Source organism: Canis lupus, chromosome 1 (genome assembly GCF_003254725.2).
Source record: "Canis lupus dingo isolate Sandy chromosome 1, ASM325472v2, whole genome shotgun sequence".
NCBI classification, from domain to species: domain Eukaryota; kingdom Metazoa; phylum Chordata; class Mammalia; order Carnivora; family Canidae; genus Canis; species Canis lupus.
This window is the reverse complement of record NC_064243.1, coordinates 76,508,858-76,530,742: the sequence shown is the minus strand read 5'-3', so window position 1 is coordinate 76,530,742 and position 21,885 is coordinate 76,508,858. Positions and strand designations below refer to the sequence as shown.

At 40.4% G+C, this 21,885-nt stretch overlaps 1 protein-coding gene across 7 annotated transcripts in view; it reads right to left on the bottom strand.

The window, feature by feature from the left end:
- Positions 1–21,885, bottom strand: part of RASEF (RAS and EF-hand domain containing) — a 210,715-nt gene that overhangs the window by 15,924 nt on the left and 172,906 nt on the right. For 6 of the 7 annotated variants that reach the window (XM_049116356.1, XM_049116361.1, XM_025423231.3 and 3 more), the window contains 11 exons: positions 21,654–21,749; positions 18,847–18,924; positions 16,080–16,195; positions 13,940–14,008; positions 12,449–12,533; positions 11,459–11,547; positions 3,404–3,638; positions 2,952–3,089; positions 2,690–2,837; positions 1,359–1,440; positions 1–115 (listed from right to left, as the gene is read on the bottom strand). In XM_049116356.1, coding sequence (XP_048972313.1) covers positions 1–115; positions 1,359–1,440; positions 2,690–2,837; positions 2,952–3,089; positions 3,404–3,638; positions 11,459–11,547; positions 12,449–12,533; positions 13,940–14,008; positions 16,080–16,195; positions 18,847–18,924; positions 21,654–21,749 — 1,251 coding nt within the window. The remainder of the gene's footprint in view (positions 116–1,358; positions 1,441–2,689; positions 2,838–2,951; positions 3,090–3,403; positions 3,639–11,458; positions 11,548–12,448; positions 12,534–13,939; positions 14,009–16,079; positions 16,196–18,846; positions 18,925–21,653; positions 21,750–21,885) is intronic. The other variant, XM_049116354.1, reaches the window with a different exon arrangement.

Sequence of the window (21,885 nt, the reverse complement as noted above, 5' to 3'; positions counted from 1 at the left end):
CTCAATCATGTCTACCCATTCTCGTACATTGAGAAAGCTTTTCTCGCATGTAACGTCATACAGCAGCAGAACACCATCGGCTCTTCTGAAGTAAGACTTGGCAATACTTCTGAATCTGCCAAAGAGAAAAGCATGTAAATAATGGTTCTAAGCAGTCCATTGGTCAGGTGCTATGCCTTTTTCATCTTTCTTATGCTTGCTTTTTTTCTCATCTTCTAAAGTAAATCCCCATTCAGAGGAATTTTATGGCAACCAGGCAACTCCAAGGACTGGAATGATTCAGTGGAAGGTAACAGAATGATAATTTGGGGCGTTGATCTATGGGAGCCAAGCAATCTCTTCATCAGATGATTCCAAGCATGTCTACAAAACCATAAAGCATAACCAGGACAAGGTTGAGCGCATAATTTCTTAAAAATTTCAGCCCTGGCCACAAACTCCCAAGCCCACATATGGGACACAGGAGAAAAGGAGATGCACAATAGAAAAAATCATGGTTTAGGTGGGTGGGAAGGGAGTACTATAGGGAGCGGCATAGGAGAGAAACTAACAGTGTGGAGTGCCACAACATGCAACATGCCAGAAGCTTTATATCCACTGGGGGATGGGCATACCTCAACATATATATCCCAACTTTAAGCCAACTGCAGTATTTTATAGTATCTTTAAAAAGGCCACATCAACCACGAATGTTTTTTTAGATGTTGAACCTCTCAGTCTGCTAGAGAACATGAGCTCCACACGAGCAGCATTTGTGTATTTGTGTCTGCTCACTGTTGGATCTCAGCAGTCTGCACGGTGCCTGGAACAGTGGCAGGCAGCACCCCATACTTACTAGCTGAACAACTGGAGAGATTCTATCTCCAAGGTGTCAGACAGGATTAAAACCTATGTTTGCCCAGTGTCTGTTCTTCAGCAATGAATGCAAGATAAGGCGGTGTCACCAGACAAGAGTTTTCTATTTAGCGTGTGAACTTAGGGGAGCCGACAGATTCTTTTCCATCTCTGCGTGTGCCTGGCTAAGCACCTCCTCTCACTGACACTGTATTCGGGAGGGTCGCCTCACCTCAATTCTCTTGTTCAGGAAGGGCTCTCTTTCTTTTTCCCAACTGAACAGTGGCTCAGAGGAAGCCTAAAGATCTCCACACACAACCAACAGATGAATGAAGGAGGGAAGAATGTGGGGAAAGGCAAGCATTCCCGAAATCCTAATGTACTATGTAATTACACAGTGTATAATAGTGACATGATCAGGAGCATAATCAACATGAGGCGTCCCATGAGGCTGATCCATGCACACCCAGGCTGCACCGCAGTGAGCACACAGCAGAGCTCACAGCGCTGCGGAAAGCACTTGCCTCTCCTGACCAGCCGTGTCCCAGAGCTGGAGTACTGTGCGTTCTCCATCCACAATCAGAGTTTTCATCTGAAAATCGACTCCTGAAAGGGAATTATTAGAGAACACTGGGAACATGATGTAAATAATTCCACTGGTTTTTACTCTCAAGCCCTCTTTAGTTAAGACAAAAGCCAGTAAGCCAAAGCTCAGTGAGGCAGAGAGGAATGAATGTGGCCTTTGAGGAGAGTGACCTTCAAATACTAATTACAAGTCAGACCACACATGTGTGCGCAGGTGCAGCATCTGCAGGTTGGCTGACATGGGGAAAGGTTTAATCTACGAACAAAAGGAAAATCTATGTTCTACTTGCCTGTGTAAGTAGATGGGACTCTGTTATGTCTCTGCGTGTTTATGTGTGTCTGTGCACGCAAATATGTGTGCACACACATATGTGCATGTTTATGGGTGTGCATACGCAGAAGGTTTGTATATATGCCATGCTCTTTAGCAGCTGAACAAAACACTGCAGTTTTTTTATGAATCAAATTAAAGTGAACTTTCAGCTTTTTATCTTGGAGAGTATAACAACCATAAACTGATAAAGATGCCCATTGTGAAGAGGGTAATCAATCTATTCTAATATTTCTAGTTATCGAAATAAGAACTCTAGATGAAGGAGAAAGGTGAATGATAATTTGCATACCTTTGACTCCTTTTACTGATTATTATGCAAATTTGGGAAATCACACCACTTCTCTCTTGTTCTCAGAAGTATTTACTCTTGTATTCCATTGTAAAGGAGGGGAGGAATCATACACACCTGGCTATGATTTTGACCATGACAAACTGGCCATCAGTAATGCCACTTCATCAACATTAAGTGACATCTTGTCAGAAAAGCCTCTTCTGGCCACCTGTGCAGAACTGCCCTGTCTCCACAACCAGCCGTCCTTTGGGACGTAGTTTCCTTGCAGGCTAGAATTTAGTTGACTCTGTTCATTGGGTGTCCTTAGTACCTACAACAGTATCCAGCTCACAGCAGAACACGGGGAAGTTTGCTGAATAAATGAATCTGTCATCTCTGGCTCTAAACTTGGTCTGATTGCTTTGACTGGCTAGGTGGATACCTTTGTCCTTTGTCAGTCTTTTCCTAAAGTTGCGCCTTTACCAAAACAGAAGAGGACCATTATATAGACAAGGACACACACACATACACAGACACACACCCCTGTGTATTATGTATGTCTACAGAGAGAGATCTGTGTATCTGTGTATATAATCTCTAAGGAAAATAAAATCAAGCTCAAGAAGACATTATTCCCCCATTATTAACTGAAGAAGGAATCATACCCAGGGTGGCACTTGTATTTCCTCGAAATTCATTCTTGCAGAGTCGCATGAGGAAACTGGACTTCCCCACTGCAGCATCCCCAGCAAGTACAATCTTGTAAGCCTTCTGTGAGCTGGAAGATTTATGGGTGCCATCCACCATGTCTGTCTAGGGGGAAAAGTCACACTAAGTGACAAAGGTTGTGCCAGTTTTCTTCCTAATAAGTTAGGTGGCACTGAAAATTCATAGCGCTCATGAAAAAATATCTCTGACACTACCTACCTGTGGTGACAGAGCCGAGATGGGCTTTCTTGAAGAACTGACCACGCTGCCCTCACTAGGGGACCCGTGGGGCTTCCAGTCTAAGATGGCAGCCACACCTTCTGCACCAAACGTCTCTTCATCCCTTATATCAGGAACCTGGTTTTTGGTTTGTTTGTTTTTTTTGATCAGCCATTAAAAAACAAAGTCTCTCATTACACATATACATCATGGATTAAAGAGCAGAAAAATATGCAGCTGAATCTACAGTCAGTGTTGTAACAGAACAGAGTGGCCCCAAATGTCAATCTGTGATAATTTCTCCCTACCTTGGTGGAAAAGGAAAACATTCTACTGACTATGTTTCATATTTATAACCTTTAAGTCGTATTCCCACGACAGATACAAGCGAAACAGGGTGACAGATTTCTATCGAAGATATGGCCCAGGAGACAGTGATTTCTGGGGCTTACGTCTATGTCTGAAGCATCGCCCCCAAAGCTCTCCTGCGTGCCGTGTGACCTCCGAAGTCCCCTCTGATGTTTGTATTCCACCTCCGAGTCATATTCATTGTAGTCTCTTAGGGTAGACAAGCCACTGTCAAAGCAGCTCTCAGGGAGGCTGTCCACCTCGCAATTCATCCTCTGCATAGGGTCACAGAGGGCCAACGAGTCACAGTCCTCATCCATGTAGGAAGAGTGGGATGACCTGGTGATGAAGGAGAAGAGAGCTTTATTCCAGAGCTCACAAAGCTCAGGACTACACAGCAGTGGAATCCAGAAGACCAACACTCACTTTCCCAAGAACCACAATGTGGTCCATGATATGCACCAGAGGAAAAGAAATCTTCAGAGCAACATCAGTTCATTCTATGCAACAGTCAATTAAGATAAAGACACTCAAGTCTAACATTTAATAAAAATGAAGCCATTTTTAAAATCACTTTATTTCCTGATACAAAAGGAATCACAGTGTCCAGGGCATAAATGCAACCTCAGGTTAAGAAAAATATATGTAGAATATGTGAACCTTTTTACTCTAATGTGGTTAGACCATATTCCAAAAATCTTATCCATTTCTGGATAACAGCTCTACTTTTTAAAAGAGATGCTGAGAATCTGGAAGGGAAAGGCAACCATGGTGATTAGAGATTCAAAACCCTCAGACACATGAATTCATCTTAAGTCTTAATGGTTTCCCTCTTCAGATACTCAGAGTTCATACATGAAGATGAAGAATACATTCTCTCAGGTTGTACAAGACAAAATAAGGACCAGCTGATAAATTTTTCTAGGGGTTATATCAACATGGCAAAAAATGACAGACATTTAGGACATAGGAGTTTTCTGCCACTAGGTGTGGATACATAATCTAGAAAGACTCTTGTAGGAGAGGTTTCACAGGGTAGTGATATGGATAAAGGCTGGAACCCCTGATGTTTCCATTTGTGAAACTCTCTAACATCTTATAAGTTAGGGAGTAATTAACATCAAACAGGAGAATTGAAAGAAATTGCATTATTTCCCTATTTACTTTTTCTTTTCCATTTGATTTTCACAAAAAACTAAGTTTATACTGAAATAATGGGGTGCCTGGGTGGCTCAGCTCATTAAGCATTTGATTCTTGATTTCATCTCAGGTCATGATCTCAAGGTCATGAGATCAAGCCCCTACATCAAGCTCTGTGCTCAGCATGGAGTCTGCTTGTGATCCTCTCTCTCTCTCTCTCTCTCTCAGTCTGCTTGAGATTATCTCTCTCTCTCTCTCCATCTCTCTCTTTCTTCTGACTCCCCCCAAACCTGGACCATGCACGCTCAAGAAAGAAAAAAATAAGGGCTAAACTTATTTAGTCTCCATTACACACTGGGCACCATCCTGGCCACCTGGCATACACTATCTCATCAGATGGGGAAATGGACAGGATATATATATAGGTCTATGGAGATAAAAATAGTAAGAAATGAGTATGCTCAGAAAATGGAGGGTGGATTCCATATGATTAAGTATAAGCCATATAAATCTGAGAAGTCAAAAATATTTTGTTGCCGGGGCACCTGGGTAGTGTAGCCGGCTAAGCGTCACATTCTTGGTTTTTGGCTCAGGTCATGATTTCAGGGTTGTGAGATCAAGCCCTGTATCAGGTTCCATACTCAGCATAGAGTCTGCTTGAAACTCTCTCTCCCTCTCCTTCTGCCCCTCTTGCTCATGTGCTCTCTCTTTCTCCCTCTCTCTAAAATAAAGACATAAATCTTTAAAAAAAAAATACTTTGGTGCCATTAGCAAATGCTTAAAATTAACCTAAAAGGTAAAAAATTAACCAAACTCTCCCTAAATATGTTACTCAATTGTATCCTTATCCTGAGGGCATGTATTCATACTGTATCTCTAGCTAGCCAGCTGTGTGTGTGTGTGTGTGTGTGTATACACATATTTTTTTTATTGTTTCATAATTTATGAAGTTCTCCTTCTAAAACTGATTTTATACACATTATAAAGAACCTAAGAAAACCATTCTCATTATAATACAATGTAATACAAACCACTTCAGCTCCATTTCATTATTGAAGAGAACTTTTTAAAACAATGTATTCAGATTTTTGATAAATCTTGAACCAAGAAATCACTTCCATGAATATCTGGATTCCAAATTAAAAATACAGGTACAGATCAGACTTTCTCAAAGTTGAAAAAATAAACTGTTCCTACCTGCCCAAAGAATATTTTCATAATTATGTACAAATATAGAACAAGCTATATTTTGTTACAGATCTTAGAAAAAATACAAAACTAAAACAAATGTACAAAGTCAAAATCAGACCACAAAAGCAAGAAAATTAAATTTATAACATGCTTTTAAATTTTTATAGTCATATCAAAAAAAAAAAAAAGAAAAATGTTAACTTCTGATATCAACTAATGACCCTTTAAAGAGGACATCAGACCAAACTCTGGTGGCCTTCTAGTTATTATTCATGGTGATGAGCACCTGAGTTCTAAACCCCCATCTCTCTGAGCCACTGGGGTGTGAGGACTTTGTCCCTTAGAACCTACTCTTGAGGAGTACTTGGGTGGTTCAGTGGTTGAGCATCTGCCTTCAGCTCAGGGCATGATCCAGGGTCCCAGGATAGAGTCCCACATCAGGCTCCCAGAAGGGAGCCTGCTTCTCCCTCTGCCTTTGTCTCTGCCCTTCTCTCTGTGTCTCTCATGAATAAATAAAATCTTAATAAAAAAAAAAAGAACCTACTCTTGAGTTCTTAGTCTAATACTGATCAGCCTTATTCATGGTGTATAATCTTTTCCCAAATGAACCATGGTAAAATTTCTGGTTTTCAGTTATATATCTTTTTCCCTATGTGCTTAGAATTGATCTTAAATATCAGTCCAGAAAAATTACAATGAACTCACACATTTTTTAAAATTTTTATTTATTTATGATAGTCACAGAGAGAGAGAGAGAGAGGCAGAGACACAGGCAGAGGGAGAAGCAGGCTCCATGCACCGGGAGCCCAACGTGGGATTTGATCCCGGGTCTCCAGGATCATGCCCTGGGCCAAAGGCAGGTGCTAAACTGCTGCGCCACCCAAGGATCCCCATGAACTCACACATTTTAAAAAACTAATGTCTGTTTCTCAATTGCAGAGCAACTGAGCTGCCTACAAGTATATAAACCATTAACATTTATTATTTCACAAATCAGTGAGCAATAAAAGCATCTGATACCTGGATAGAATTTTCCTAAAAGTGATCACCAATAAGCCCTGGTAATAGACCTTCCTGAAAGGGGACCTGAGCATTTTGTGATTGCCAGGGTGATTAAGTACATTCTTTATTTTTTGTTATTTCAAGTTTTTATTTAAATTTTAGTTAACATATATAGTAAAACTGGTTGCAGAAGTAGAATTTAGTGATTCATGACTTACATGAAACACCCAGTGCTCATTATAACAAGTGTCCTTAAATACCCATTATCCATTCAGCCCATCCCCCACCATCCCTCCATCAAACCTCAGTTTGTTCTCTATACTTAAGAGTCTTTTATGGTTTGCTTCCCTCTCTCTTTTGTTTTTCTCTCTTTGTTCTCTGTTTTATTTCTTAAATTCTACATAGGAGTAAAACCATATGGTATTTTTCTGACTTACTTCACTTAACATAATAACTCTAGCTCTACCTATGTCATTGCAAATGGCAAGATTTCATTCTCTTTTATGGCTAATAGTCCATTGTGTGTGTGTGTATAGACACACACACACACACACACACACACACCACCTCTTCATTACCATTCATCAGTAGATGGACATATGGGCTCTTTCCATAATTTGGTTAATTGTTGATAGTGCTGCTATAAAGACTGGAGAGGATGTACCACTTCAAATCAGTATCTTTGTATCCTTTGGGTAAATAGTAGTGCAATTGCTGGGTTCACAGAGTAGTTCTATTTTTAACCTTTTGAGGAACCTACGTACCATTTTCCACAGTGACTGTACCAACCTGTATTCCCACCGATAGTGTAATAGGGTTCTCCTTTCTCTACATCCTTGCCCACATCTCATTTCCTGTGTTGTTAATTTTAGCCATTCTGACAGATGTGAGGTAATATCTCAATGTCGTTTTGATTTGTATTTCCCTGATGATGAGTGATGCTGATCATCTTTTCATGTGTATGTTAGCCATTTAGATGTCTTCTTTTGAAAAATGTCTATTCATGTCTTCTGCCGATTTCTTAACTGGATTGTCTATTTTTTGGATGTTGAGTTCGATAAGTTCTTTATATATTTTGGATACTAACCCCTTATCAAATACGTTATTTGCAAATATCTTCTCCCATTCCAAAAGTTGTCTTTTAATTTTTTTGTTTCCTTCATTGTGCAGAAGCTTTCTCTCTTGACGAAATCTAATAGTTCATTATTGCTTTTGTTTCCCTTGCCTCCAGAGATGTGTCTACTTAAAACCTGCTGTGGCTGAGATCAAAGATGTTGCTGTCTATGTTCTCTTCTAGGATTTTGGTGATTTCCTGTCTCACATTTAGGTCTTTAATCTATTTTTAATTTATTTTTGTGTATGGTGTAAGGAAGTGGTCCAGTTTCATTCTTCTGAATGTGGCTGTTGAGTTTTTCCAGCCCCATTTTTGAAGAGATTATCTTTTTTTTCCATTGGATATCCTTTCCTGCTTTGTTGAAGATTAGTTAACCATATAGTAATGAGTCCATTTCTGGATTATCTACTCTGTTCCATTGATCTATGTGTCTGTTTTTGTGCCAGTACCACACTGTCTTGATGATCACAGCTTTGTAATACAGCTTGAAGTCAGGCATTGTGATGCCCCCAGCTTTGGTTTTCTTTTTCTTTTAAAGATTTTATTTATTTAAGAGAGGGAGAGAGAGAGAAAAGGGGGGCAGAGGGAGAGAGAATCTCAAGCAGACTACATACTCTGTGAGGAGCTCAATGCATGGTTTGATCTCACAATCTGACCTGAAACCAAGAGGCACCTTCATAATTTTATCTTCTATATCACTGATTCGTACCTCCTCTTCATCCATCTTTGTTGTCATTACAACCAGTTGGTCTTGTCTCTTGGCTATAACATCTTTTTATTTTGGCCTGACTAGTTTTTCAGTTCTTTTTACTCTGCAGTAGGGGTTTTCTCTAGTGTCTCCTATGCTTTTCTCAAGCCCAGCTAATATCCTTGTGATTGTTGTTTTAAATTCTGGTTCAGGCATATTACTTATAGCTGTTTTGATTAGCTCCTTGACTGTGACTTCTTCTGGTTCTTTCTTTTGGGGTGTATTCCTCCATCTTGTCATTTTGTCTAGGTCACTGCTTCTGTGTGTGTGTGTGTGTTAAGGAAACCTGTTTTATCTCCTGCCATTTTAAGAAGAGGACCTGTACTGTCCAGGGCCTGGCGCTTCAGGAAGTGTTTCAGAGAGTGTACTCTGCTGTCATGTTTTGGCTGCTCTTTCCCTCAGGCCAGTCCTCTGCAGAGTTTCTCCTTGTCTGCACTGAGGAGTGCTTGGACCTTGTCCAGTATGTGGTGTTTTAATTAGGTGTGCTTCGGTCTGCTTGGTAAAATAAGCCTGATCTTATTTCCACTGGAGCTGAAGCTTTGCAGCACTCTACAATCAGTAGACTTGATGCATGCAAGGGGTTTGTGCTGGTCTTCTGTGGGAGGGGCCTGCTGCACTGGTTCTCAGGCTGACTTGCCCTAGTAAAAATGCACCCGCAGGTGCAGGGGTGTGGTAACTCCAGCTTCCACTGGAGGCGCTGTGTTGCTCACTGAAGTCTGTCAAGGGCGAAGGGGATGGCATTGCCCTACTCTCTTGTCCTGGCAGCAGAAAGTTTGCACCTGCTGTTTGTCAGAAAGCCCTCATAGAAGAGCAAACATTCTCCCCTTTTGTGTCCCTGGCTTCCATCGGATCCCTGCCTTCACCCTGTCAGTGTCCACACTGTCTGCCTGCCAAGCAGCCCAGTACTCCTGTGTTTTATCTCAAGAGTATAGTGCATTTCAAAACTCCAAATTTTAGGAACCCAGTGCTACGTGGACCCATGCTGATCCTCCGGGGGAGGGTCTCATCATGCTACAGTTAGTGCCAATTTGTCCCAGAGAAGTAGTCACATGATCACAAGGGACTTCTGAGTTTATGGTAAAGTGCAGCAAGGTTTGCTGCCCTCAGCAGGTGTCTCAGTTTCTATGTTAGTGAACCGGGCAGCACGTTGGTGTCCGCCAACTCTTTTCCTCCTGAGATGCCATGCCGCCTCTCCTCCCAAACGCATTCCAAGAAAGAGGAAACCATTTCTCCCCCAATGACCCAAGGGATCTTCAGACCACGCCATCCACTCCCAGGCCTCTGCCCTTCTTCCCCACAGGAGCACTGCTATGCCCACCAGGTTCCTCCTGGCTGTGGCGGCAACTTCAGACTTTGAGCTCTGTGCTTGTAAAAACTTGCCATTCTAATCCTCCCAGTCCATGGTTTTAGGGAAATGTTCCTCTTGTATAATCCCCTAGGTGCTGCTTTCTATCTGTATCTTTATCTCTCTCTTTCTCCTCTCTCTGAGATCAAGGGTCCCTCCCCTCTGCAGCAACTACGATTCTTTTCTCCCTGGAATCATGTCTCTGCATCTCCCACCTTCCATGATGTGGCTACTTTTCACCCTCTCGTTCTGCATTTTGTTCTCTTGGCATTCAGATCAATTCTTGGGTATTTGGAATTTGATATTTACCTAAGCTGTGTTCGAGGAACAAAACAAGCATAGGGTCCCCCTATTGCTCTGTCACCTTAATTCTCAGTACATTATTCTTTAGAACAAAAGGTCTCAAATGCAAAGGGAATGAACACGTATCAGAAAGTTGCACTGGGAATGGAGAGCTGGAATCCTACAGTTTATACATTCACTTCTACTTTCAAGGTTTGATATACTACAAATTTAACTTTTTATTTTTTTATTTTTTATTTTTTTTTTGGGTTGGCAAATTTAACTTTTTAAATAGTAACAATGGACATTTGTATTTATATACACAAGTACACACATGTAATCTTTCAGTCAAGTTATAGCAGGACCAATATTTCCCTTCATTTGATTCAAAATAGAGCTGATTTTCACTGCTAAGTCTGACTCCTTTAATACAATAGCACAAACATCTACTAGTCATATTTCTACTTGTTTTGAAAGTTTCCCCATCCTTGAACACAGCTTACATAACATTATGCTGAGCTATTAAGCATTTACAGATCATGCCAAGATTCTCAACATCACATCCTGCATATACAACAGCGTCCTACACTATAGGTCTGCTAATTTCCCTTTAAGAGTTCTCACTTAGGGATCCCTGGGTGGCGCAGCGGTTTAGCGCCTGCCTTTGGCCCAGGGCGCGATCCTGGAGACCCGGGATCGAATCCCACGTCGGGCTCCCGGTGCATGGAGCCTGCTTCTCCCTCTGCCTGTGTGTCTCTGCCTCTCTCTCTCTCTCTCTGTGACTATCATAAATAAATAAAAATTAAAAAAAAAAACTTTAAAAAAAAAAAAAAGAGTTCTCACTTAGCCCACTTCTAAGGAACAAGACGTGATGAGGGAATGAGGTCAGGGGAGCATATATAAAATCAAGTCATGGTAACATCTTAAGGAAATCCTTTGCCCTCCTTGAAACATTTTTTACTTTTAATTTTTACATGTCTTAGAAATATGTATTTTTTAATTTTTTGAAAGATTTTATTTATTTATTTGAGAGAGAGAGAGAGCAAGAGAGCACAAGCAGGAGGAGCAGTGGAGGGAGAGGGAGAAGCAGGCTTTCTGCTGAGCAGGGAGCCAGTCATGGGAGTCAATCCCAGGACCCTGGGATCATGACCTGAGCCAAAGGCAGACGCTCAACCACTGAGCCACCCAGGCACCCCTGGAAATTTAAAATAACATAGCAGAAAATAAAAATTAGTGTCCAAAGTAGATTCTAGTGTTTTATTCATCTCTAGGGAAATTTACTTTCCTTCAAACTTTGATCCATAATTCAAATAAAAAGTAAGTAGGTGTTACCATACCTGTCATAGCCCAGAGGTTGAGGAGAATGACCATTAAATTTGGGACTGCTTCTAGAAATTGTATTCCCCGGTGATATATTATTTATGCGCTGTAATACGTAAAATATATAAGCAAGGTTTTATTATGTCATATATATAATACACATACACATATACATATATATAGCACATGCAACTTCTAATGAAATTAAAAGTTTGGTATCCTACATGAGCAAATGTGAGCACAGGCACTCAGATAAAAATCACAACAAGGTAACTGCCCATAGTACTCTCTCATTGTATCTTAGGTCCAAACCCCATTGCACAAGCCATAAAGGGGCATCTCAGTTCCCCACAAGGGCTAGGACCCTACAATACCAACTTCTTTGGATTTCTCTCTTCTCAAACCATAATTTGGCTTAGTGATTGACTTGTCCATACTTAAAGGTATAGCAAAGGAACCCCAAACTCAAAGTTGACCCCCAAAAGTGGGATATGTAGTCCAGGGAAGTTGCTCAAAATTCCAAGAGGAGCTTAGATTTTTTCTGTAGCAGAGTTTCAAATCCAAGGCCTCCACTCTGATCATCTCAGAACTATAAAGAATACTCAGTGTGTTTAAATGCACTCCTCTGCAAGAAGCACCTTCTCCCTCCTCTCAAACAGACAATACATTCTTCCTACTTCCAACAGATTTCCCGCTTTTTCTTATATCATTGCTATCCATGCACATCTTAACTCTCAACTCCATTATAAACTCTTCCAGGACCCAGATCACACCTTATACACCTTTCCCTGGTTTCCCTGAACAACCAACAGAGAGTTGGAGAACATCCAGGCATTTATTTCTGCAGAGGAGTAGGATATTCTATAATTTGGGAAAATGTTGCCTCCTCTTACTAAATGGAATAGTTTCTCATTACTGTAATTTCCCCTTTAAGAAAATACAGGATCTTCATCACAATACTCAAGTACAATAAAGAACAAAACATATTATAAAATTCTACTGCATACCAAAGATCTGTTGAACTTGCTGTAACTGTTTTCAAGGGCAGTCCTAAGGCCATCATTACTGTCATGCAACTTCCGGTTAGCTGTTCTACAGAGCAAATAAAATAAATAAATAAACAGATAAGGAAAGTTGGGGTAAAAGCCACTTTCCTTGCAGGCTGCAAGTTCAGAATGCAGAATTACTTACCACCTCTTGCATCTTTCTACCACTCCCCTTCAAACCTCATAAACTGAGATCATAATTTATTACAAGAACTACAATTTAACTGATGGATCATCTCTCTTTTAAAGGTCTTGACACATCCCTCTGCCTGTGTCTCTGCCTCTCTCTCATGAATAAATAAATAAAATCTTTAAAAAAAAATCCCAGTGCAGGTGTGTACATCCCATCTGATCTATGGGAGTCATTTATCAGTCAGAGCCTCTCTTAAAACCTCTCTCAGCAACCTCTTCTTAAAAATGAGAATAACAGAGCCTCTGCCTTAGAGTGGTCAATGTTGCCCTACTTAAGGCTAATCCTCAGATCTCAGCTCAACTGCCGCATCTGCCAGAACACTTCCTGGCCCTTTCCAGTTAGGAGGAAGCTCTGTACTCTATGTCCCCAACAGGCACACCCCTTCCTTTTGTCCTACTTCTCCTTTGGCATTTTATGTTTATTTCTACAATTATAGATCGGTCTCCATCTTCTTCCCCTAGATGAGCCCCATAAAGAGAGAGACTTTCTTTTCTTTTCTTTTTACTTGCCACTCTATCCTAAGTTCCTGGCATACCTGCCCCATAAAAGGTGCTGAATGAAAATCTGCTGAAAGAATGAATGAACAGAATTATTGTAATAGTCAACTCTGTAACTGCCACCAGTGCGACTTAATGAGCTTTTGAAATGCTGAAAAATAACTTGCCAGGCCTGACCTTACTTCATTTGGGAAGACAAACCAGAAGAAAATACACGGGAAGAAAAGAACATGGGCAGAGGTGGGGGAGGTTTCGTAGAGAAGGTGCTCAGAGGCTGGAATTACGGTAACTCAGGTATGAAGCTGACGGAGCAGGTATAATATCTCCAGTAGGGTTTAAAAAAAATTTAAGAAAAACATCATTCTCACCAAGAACAATACATTGGGCAAGAATGATCATGTGTGTCTGGGGCCATGACGTGTACTAACTGGAGATTCCTGATGGCCTCAGTGTGCTGAGCTGCAGAGAAAGCCACTGAGGTCAGAGCCCTTGGTCTCTACAGAGGTATAATAACATATCACCTGACTTGTGAGAACTTTTAGAGAATTCTAGTCTAGTCCCTGGATTTGACTAGTTTACTTAGGATTAAAAGCAGGAAAAAGCCAAATGGATGTGCTAAATGTACCACAGTGACAGCAAACACGCAAGGACCTGCAAACCCAGTCTTGAGGATAGAGCAACTGGTGCGATATGTGGCACATGTCTTATTAAGGAAACATTAGGAAAGTATAAATGTAATGAGCGTTTTATATGGAAACTTACTGGAGTATTTCAATTTGCCTCTCAAGACTATTTCGATCTTCTGTGTACTCTCGGATTATTTCCAGATCCCTGTAAAACCATATTTTATGTTTGAGCAAGAATTAGGTACTCAGTCCTGCCTTACATGTACCTGCCCTCCGAGACCCCCTTTCACCTTTCTCAAAGATGTGTGTGTCCTTGGCCAGGGTTTCTACCTCCCTGGGCTCCTGCTCAGTTCCTCTGTGCAGTAGGCAGCCCCGCACGCCCACAAGCACCCCCTGTGCTTCCCGTGCAAGGTCCTGCTCTGCCTCCCAAACCCAGCTCTGCTCCTCATGGAACATCATGAGCCTTCACCTTCTGCTGAGTCCCCTCTCCCCACATACTCATTATCCTCTCCCCTGGCCTTCAATCCAGCTTGCTCTCTCACCTCTGACCCTTCCCGGTTCACTCCCCGCCTTATGCAGTCCCCACCCACCTATTTTTCTCCTTTCTGATTTCTTCTCTTCTCCCCACCTGGCTCAACCCTCCTCATCCCAACCACAGAGGAGTCCATAGGACCGTCTGCTATAAACCCATGCTCAGAGATTCCTGAGGGTTTTTTTGTTTGTTTTGTTTTTTTTTACAAAGCCCTGGCCTCTGCCCCATAATGTCTAGAACACTAGCCACTCACCAACAGCCCCTAGTTTGCCTCAGCTCCATTTCTAAGCAGACAAACACCATCACTAAGCTTCCAAAGACTCTCAAGCTCTCCCCTAACTACTGTCCACAATAACCTTTCTGCTCACTTTTTTGATGATAAAGCTGAAAGTTTCCCAATTGACAACAGAAATTTAAGTATGTCAGCCAAAAATGCTAGGCACTAATATTATAGTCTTAAACTGGCTTTCAAAATTTTTAATTTAACTTTTACTTTCAAATATCTTTTTCTGTCCAGATGTCCGACCACGGCTTCTCAAACCAGTCATATCTGTCCTTTGGTTCTGGCCTCTGCCTTGCTTACTGCCTCACCTGGAACATCTCTGAGACTCCCTTTCCCATCTGAAATGGGGATACTAAGTCTCTACCTCATAGGGTATCCTATGGATTGAAAGAGTAAATGCTGGTAAAGTACTAAGCACAGTGCCTGGCAGACAGCAGTGCTACCTGTGTTACTTCACCAACGCTGCCCCTGATCCCTGAGACCAACACAAACCAGCTCCTCCCAAGCTGACCTCAAGTATCTCCTCTTTAATAAAGTCCTTTGCCTCTTCTGAATAAAAAGTACTCTTTATCTACCATCACATGGCAATGGGCCCAACCTGTAACAGTACTGCTGCTCAGATTGTTTTGGGCGCTGCTGAGCTCCTACGCTAACTCTGTAACCTTTCAGCTTTGTGTCTTTCCCAAAGACGTCTGAAGTTCTCATGCAGCTCTAGCCACATCTTTGCTTTTTTTATATATATTATACACTCATAACTCTTTCTATAACTCAGGAGCCTGTATACAGTAAATATTTCACTGCTGACCATTACATGACCTTAATTGTGATTAAAATTTGCAAGCAAAGAAAACAAAAAACCATATTTTTCCCAAGTGTACATGTTTATACACACACACGTATATGTATGTATTTTATATGCATGTATATCCATATATGCATTTATATGCAAATATGTGAATGCTAATACCTATATAAATATACACACATAAATGCATCCATATATATACATAAATGCATGCCTACGTATGCGTATGTGTGTTAGATTTTGTGTTATTAACACCATACTCTAAAATAAAAGTATATCAAAAGAAATGACTTGCTAAGATGCCCACCTTTTCCCTTTTCGTATGTTGGAGAGCCAGGATTCTTACCTTCAAGACACTTCAATTAGCACTGACCCTCAACACTTTAGTTATATTCTTCTGTTCCCAACAATGAACATTTATTAAGCCCTGCACTGTCCTAAGAAGTAAATAATTAAACTAATTTGTTTGTTAAAAAAAAATTAAAGCACAAAAGTCACCAGGAAAACAGAACACTGAAAGCAAAATCTTTGGAAGCAAAGAATATACTAGCAAAGTCAATAAAATTTTTTTTAAGATTATGTGACTTCATTCACATGGATGGCAATGTAAACAAACATTTCATTCAAACTAAAAAATAAAATGTGAAATTTCATACCTTTCTGAATTCAGACTCTGATCGGCGTAGTCACTTTTCAAAGCATCTAATTCACTCTGAAGAAAGGCTATGCTTGTCTGTGCTTCTAAAAGATCTTTCTTAACTTTCTGATTTTCCTGGAGAAAAGGAACAGCACAGGCCATTAGATTCAGTGTCTTCCACCTGGGAGGAGTCAAGTGCAGTGGAACCTTACCACCCCAACCACTCCACAGTTCTTCAAATCTTGGTGTTCAAAGAGGTAATTATCAATTCAAGGTAATTTGAAATTATTATAAAGTATTAAGGTCTCAAAAAGCTAAAACCTTGAAGTTCTTCTTCTTTTTTTTTAATGCTTGATATTTGATGCCAAACAATAGTCAAGACATGATCATGACGTACTTTAACATGTTAACTGGCAAATTATCTCAGATCAAACCTGTAAACATCTGTTTTTGCTCAATGAGAGCTATAAATCTGGTAAATATTCTGTGGAATTAATAGTACCAGGCAGACTGGCTAGTTTTTACAAAAAATCCTATCACCTAACATTTGTAAGGCTTTTTTTTTGTTAAGGTTTTATTTATTCATGAGAGAGAGAGAGAGCAGAGACACAGGCAGAGGGAGAAGCAGGCTCCTTGCAGGAAGCCCAACGTGGGACTCGATCCCGGGTCTTCAGGATCACGCCCTGGGCTGAAGGCGGCACTAAACTGCTAAGCCACCCTGGCTGCCCACATTTGTAAGTTTTGCACATAAAAATAAACTAGTGTGGGGATGCCTGGGTAGCTCAGCGGTTGAGCATCTGCCTTTGTTCAGGGTGTGATCCCGGAGTCCCTGGATCAAGTCTCACATTGGGCTCCCTGTATGGAACCTGCTTCTCCCCCTGCCTAGGTCTCTGCCTCTCTGTCTCTCATGAACAAATAAATAAAATCTTTAAAAAGAAATAAACTAGTGTGGTTTAAAAAATGTCTGTTTTTCTAAAGCAAACAAACATTGGAGGCTTCTGGTGCAACATGATGGGCTGAGCACTCTTCTTTCCCTTTGGAGACCCCATTCACATGAAATGCCAAATAACATGAAATATATCAGTACAAGTTACAAGAATGGAGGAGGGGCCCCTCAACTGTCACATGTGTTAAATACATTTCTGGAAGATGGAAAGTGGATGGGAATGTGCTGACAAAGGGAAGAGAGCTGGAGAACAGGAGGTATGGGAGAGGCGTGTAGAAGGTTGTGCTACAGAGCAGAGGAGGAGACAATTAGCCAGGCAGAACCCCTAACAGTCAGAAATGAAGCTAAAAACAGAAATTAAGATCACATACTAAGGCACAGCTTCTCCTTGCCCCCAGGCCAATCTCTCTTACACTAGCAAAGAATAGCAGATAGAGTTGGTTTCTAAGGCAGTAAGACATGGCTTGTCTTTTTAAAAAGAACTGAACTGGGCGCATGGGTGGTACAGTCAAGTTGAGCATCTGACTCTTGGTCTTGGCTCAAGTTGTGATCTCAGGTTCATGAGATCAAGCCCCAAGTCAGGCTCCATGCTCAGCTTGGAGTCCACTTCAGATTTTTCTGCCTCTCTCTCTGCCCCCACTTGCACTCACTCACTTTTTCTCTCTCCCTCAAATAAATTAATAAAATCTTTAAACAAATAAAAAGAACTGAATGATCCGCATATGGTACACTGAAGCCTCTCTCTAAATATCCATACCCCATTCATTCTGGTAATCAAAGGTCCCCCAGTCTGACAGCCAGCGTCACACATACAGCTCCGAGGAAGACACTCTCTCAGGAAAGAGGCCCTGAGGTAAACAGATCTATTTACTTAGCTGCACAGGAATCCTACACCAGCTACTTAAAATGCTCAGAAATTCCAGAATGATATATGGGTAGGAGGTTTAAAAAACAATCAGTCCAATAAGAACTGAAATTTTGCAGACTCCAAAGTTAGTATTTTCAAGGAGAAAAAGACAAATTCCATGCATTGAGAAGAATAAATAAAAAGTTGGAAGGCATCGATGGATAGTGTCATGAAGATGTCAGAGTTTCTCTGTACCAAGAAACCACAAACTCAACCAGGAAATGCAAGAAAAACAAGCAATTCTACAAGAAAGTCATGATCCAAATACAAAGCCAATGTGGCAAAATCTGCAACTGATTGGCACATTCCAACTTGATGGGAGTCTTCTCTTCCAAGTGGTACGGGACTAATGACTAGAGAGAAAGAAATGCACTTCTAGCACAGCTAGCTCACTTCTGGGCTCCTCTGCAATGAGAATATGCAGAGTCTGAATTAAGGAAATGTTCACTCCTGGCTTTCAACTTTGAGAGGCCACCTAAAAACAAAATAAAGACAACTTAATGATGATGACAAAACAGATGCAAATGTTGTCAGCTTGGCAGCAGAAAGCCCAGACACAGGGTCAGCAAATGATAGGAAAGGAACAGAAAGAGGAGCGCTGGAGGAAGAGAAGGGCAGTCATACCCTCAGTTTACAAAGCCAGGGACTTTGCTGTATGACCACAGCAGGGTTAATGACGTGATGTGCAAGGGCCATGCCATCAGTGCTCTGAACCAAAAATAAATAAAAGTATTCACAATAGATGGTGTATTACTGAGGGTAAAAGCCTGAATATGAATAACACCTTTCCTCAAAGGTATATCAAAGGCTCTAAGTGAAGTATTGATTCCTCTTTACTCTTCCATCCATGGAACATCGATAAACAGCATGATTATGTCTAGGAAACAGTCGTCCAAGAGGAAATGTACTTTGAAAGTGAAAGGTGATTCTTACCATTGATAAATCATAAATTTGCTTCTTTAATGCAGCCACATCTTCTTTTTGACTGATGTGTTTCGACTGTTCTTCTAGCTGAAAGAACAAATAAAAGTATGCATTTAACAAACTTACTTTGAATTGATTCAGTTAAGTTGCTGAAGATCCTTGAATAAAGATATGGGAATTCTAAAAGTCTTCGATTTTTAACATCATGCAACTTTGTAAATCATTAAACTATACATAATCCATGAGGATTTGAAAATTTGCTTTTAAATATTTAAACATTTAAAAAAGGGACTTTTATCACTGAATGAATTTCCTTGAAAACAATGAAAAAGTCCTTTTGGGAAACCATTCACCTATAAAGTGACTTACCTTTGCCTTTTCAGTTATGTTGCACATGAATCTAGACCTTTATATTCTCCTAGAAATTTATCTGCACTTAACACTCTATCCTGTATTATAATTATTTATGAATGCCTTAGTTCCCTTACCAGAGTCCAAGGTTTTTAACAGTAGGGTTAGCATCAGATTCGCCTGTTTTCTTCATGGTAATTTCTGTAAATGCTTATTAAAATACCTGGTATCAATAAAATTTAAGTATGATAGGAAGCTAGTGACATACGCACACAAAATTATATGAATATATACATCAACTTTGCTTTCTGCTTGACTTGTTAAGCCAGACTAAACTGGCTTAGGAGCATCTCTAACATGGACAACAAAAATGTCTTTCCTACAAATAGCTGATAGTCCCTGGGAATTGTGGGGTCTGTGGGTTTCCATTAACTGAATAGTTAGGCACTGATCAAAATGAATGCTATATTTCATCAAGTCTAAGTCAAAGCCTAAGTAACCTGATGCTGGACTTTCTTCATCTTACCAGATGTATCAACGAAAGGCTTTCACACAACAATGCCACATGGCTGATCATAACTGAGAAAATCCCCTGATTTTTTCAGATGCATGACAATTTCAGAGAAGAAAAAGTAGGAGTAAAAAAAAACTAGTTCCTCAGAATCCATGGCATAAGGTAAAGGCAATCATAATCAACCTGTAAACTTTTCCATAGGTTAAGCTACATTCCCTCACAAACATCATCGTTTTTTCTCTTGCAGAACAAACCTCCGGAGCAGGTGGGAAGTCTGGTACAAGCAAGAAAGCACAAACTGTAGCAAGACAACTTCAATGCTTATTAGCTCTGTGAGTCTGAACAAGTTATTTAACTAACTGCTCTGGAACTCAGTATCCTCATCTGTGAAAGTAGGATATTTACCTATCCTCAGAGAAAGTTTGAGAATTAAATTTATGAACTATGAAAAAGAGCTTAATAAACTTTAAGTCAATAATGTGTCAGTTATTATGGTTAGACAGGACAGTCAATTATTAATCCCATTTTACAAATGAGAAATGAAATGATAATGATGCCAACTGTTATAACAGGCAGAAAGTGGCAGGCAGAGCCTTGATAAGGACTGGTCCCATCACTTCTGACTCTTACTGTTCACGGTCTATTTGGTCCTCATCTATGCCATAACATGGCAAGAAATTTTGTGTCTTTCCTACATAACTTTCTTTTGGCCTAAAGATTTGGGAAGACATGAAAATAACTGAGGACCAGGGCTAGGAGAATCTGTGACTCTGGCATAAACAAAGGACTGGTCCTTTCAAATGGTCATTAAACCATTCAAATTCTTATGTATGGTCTAATGACCTTGGAGACTAGAGAAAAGGTTGATACTGATCATAATTTCCCAAAAAGGCTATTGGGGAGAGTTTTTAATAATTCCAGAGATTTGAATTGCAATAGCCTACAAAATGCAGCTAATCGTCACTTAATCTCATTGACTATAAACACTGGAGAGAGCATTAGAGGTTATCACAGGAACAACCAGAGAAGCAAAGTGTTGTGCCCAAATACACAATGCCACTTTCAGGGATGATTCTTTTTTAAGTAGCCATTTTCATTTTAGCCAAGACACTTCCACTAGTTACAGAGACAATCCACACGCAAGAGGTGGACCTAGTACCATGCTACAGACAATCTATGCTGGCAGGTGAGAGCTGATTTTACACACCTCTTTCCAAACTCTGCACTCAGTGATGTCAACTTGGTAGCCTGAAATTGTTAATGGTGGGAGTATTTATACCATGGAAATCAGAAAATATTACGGATTCCTCCCTGACCCTCTTCCCCCTACAGAGCCAGTTGTTAAGTAGCTACCAGCACACCACTGGGTGAAACACACCCTCCTCATTAGAAACCAAACACAGCAAAGGCCAAATCCAATCACACCTTTGCTCACATTTCAACAAGTTCTCTTCTACCTCCTGTTGATCAGGGGTCCCCTAGATCTGGAACTTTCTACATAGAAGAAGAATATTTACTTCATTTAATAAATACTCACTCAATACTGACTATATACCTTTCAGTCAGCTGAGGGTTGGGATACAGGAATACAGGGATATGGGACCAGCAAAGACAGTATCCCTTCTGTCATGAGCAGAGTCCACTGAACATGTGGGAATTGAGGGCATCTGAGGAAGGAAAACTGGGGTTTGATGGATATTATTCAAGGGGTCAGAAATATTTATTAGATCTGTGCAGAAGATATGCTGCCCTTGGAAACAGAAAAGAAAATCAGAGACTTTTGAAAAAGTGACTCAAAAAATAAAAGTGTTTTTCTAGGGAGCCCAGTTTGACTCTGAAATCTGATTCTAATTGCTGCTTTAATATGATTCCAACTGTTTTTGGCCACTAAAAACTTAAACACACTGATATACTAAGGCTATTCCTAGAAGCCTAGCTGCCACAAACCTACCTTTCTGAGTTTCTTTATTGTCACCTGTAGATCCCCTACTTCTGTTTCATACTGACGTCTGAGGTCACTGAGGGCTTCCTCAGCTTTACGTTTTTCCTAAAAAAAAAAAGAAAAAGAAGAAGAAGATTTTATTGATTTAAATAGATTCTTAAAATTCCACAGAATGAGAAATGTTTTGTGTCAAACTAAGGCTGACCCAAAGTCTCCCACATAGGGAAGGCGAGAATGGATG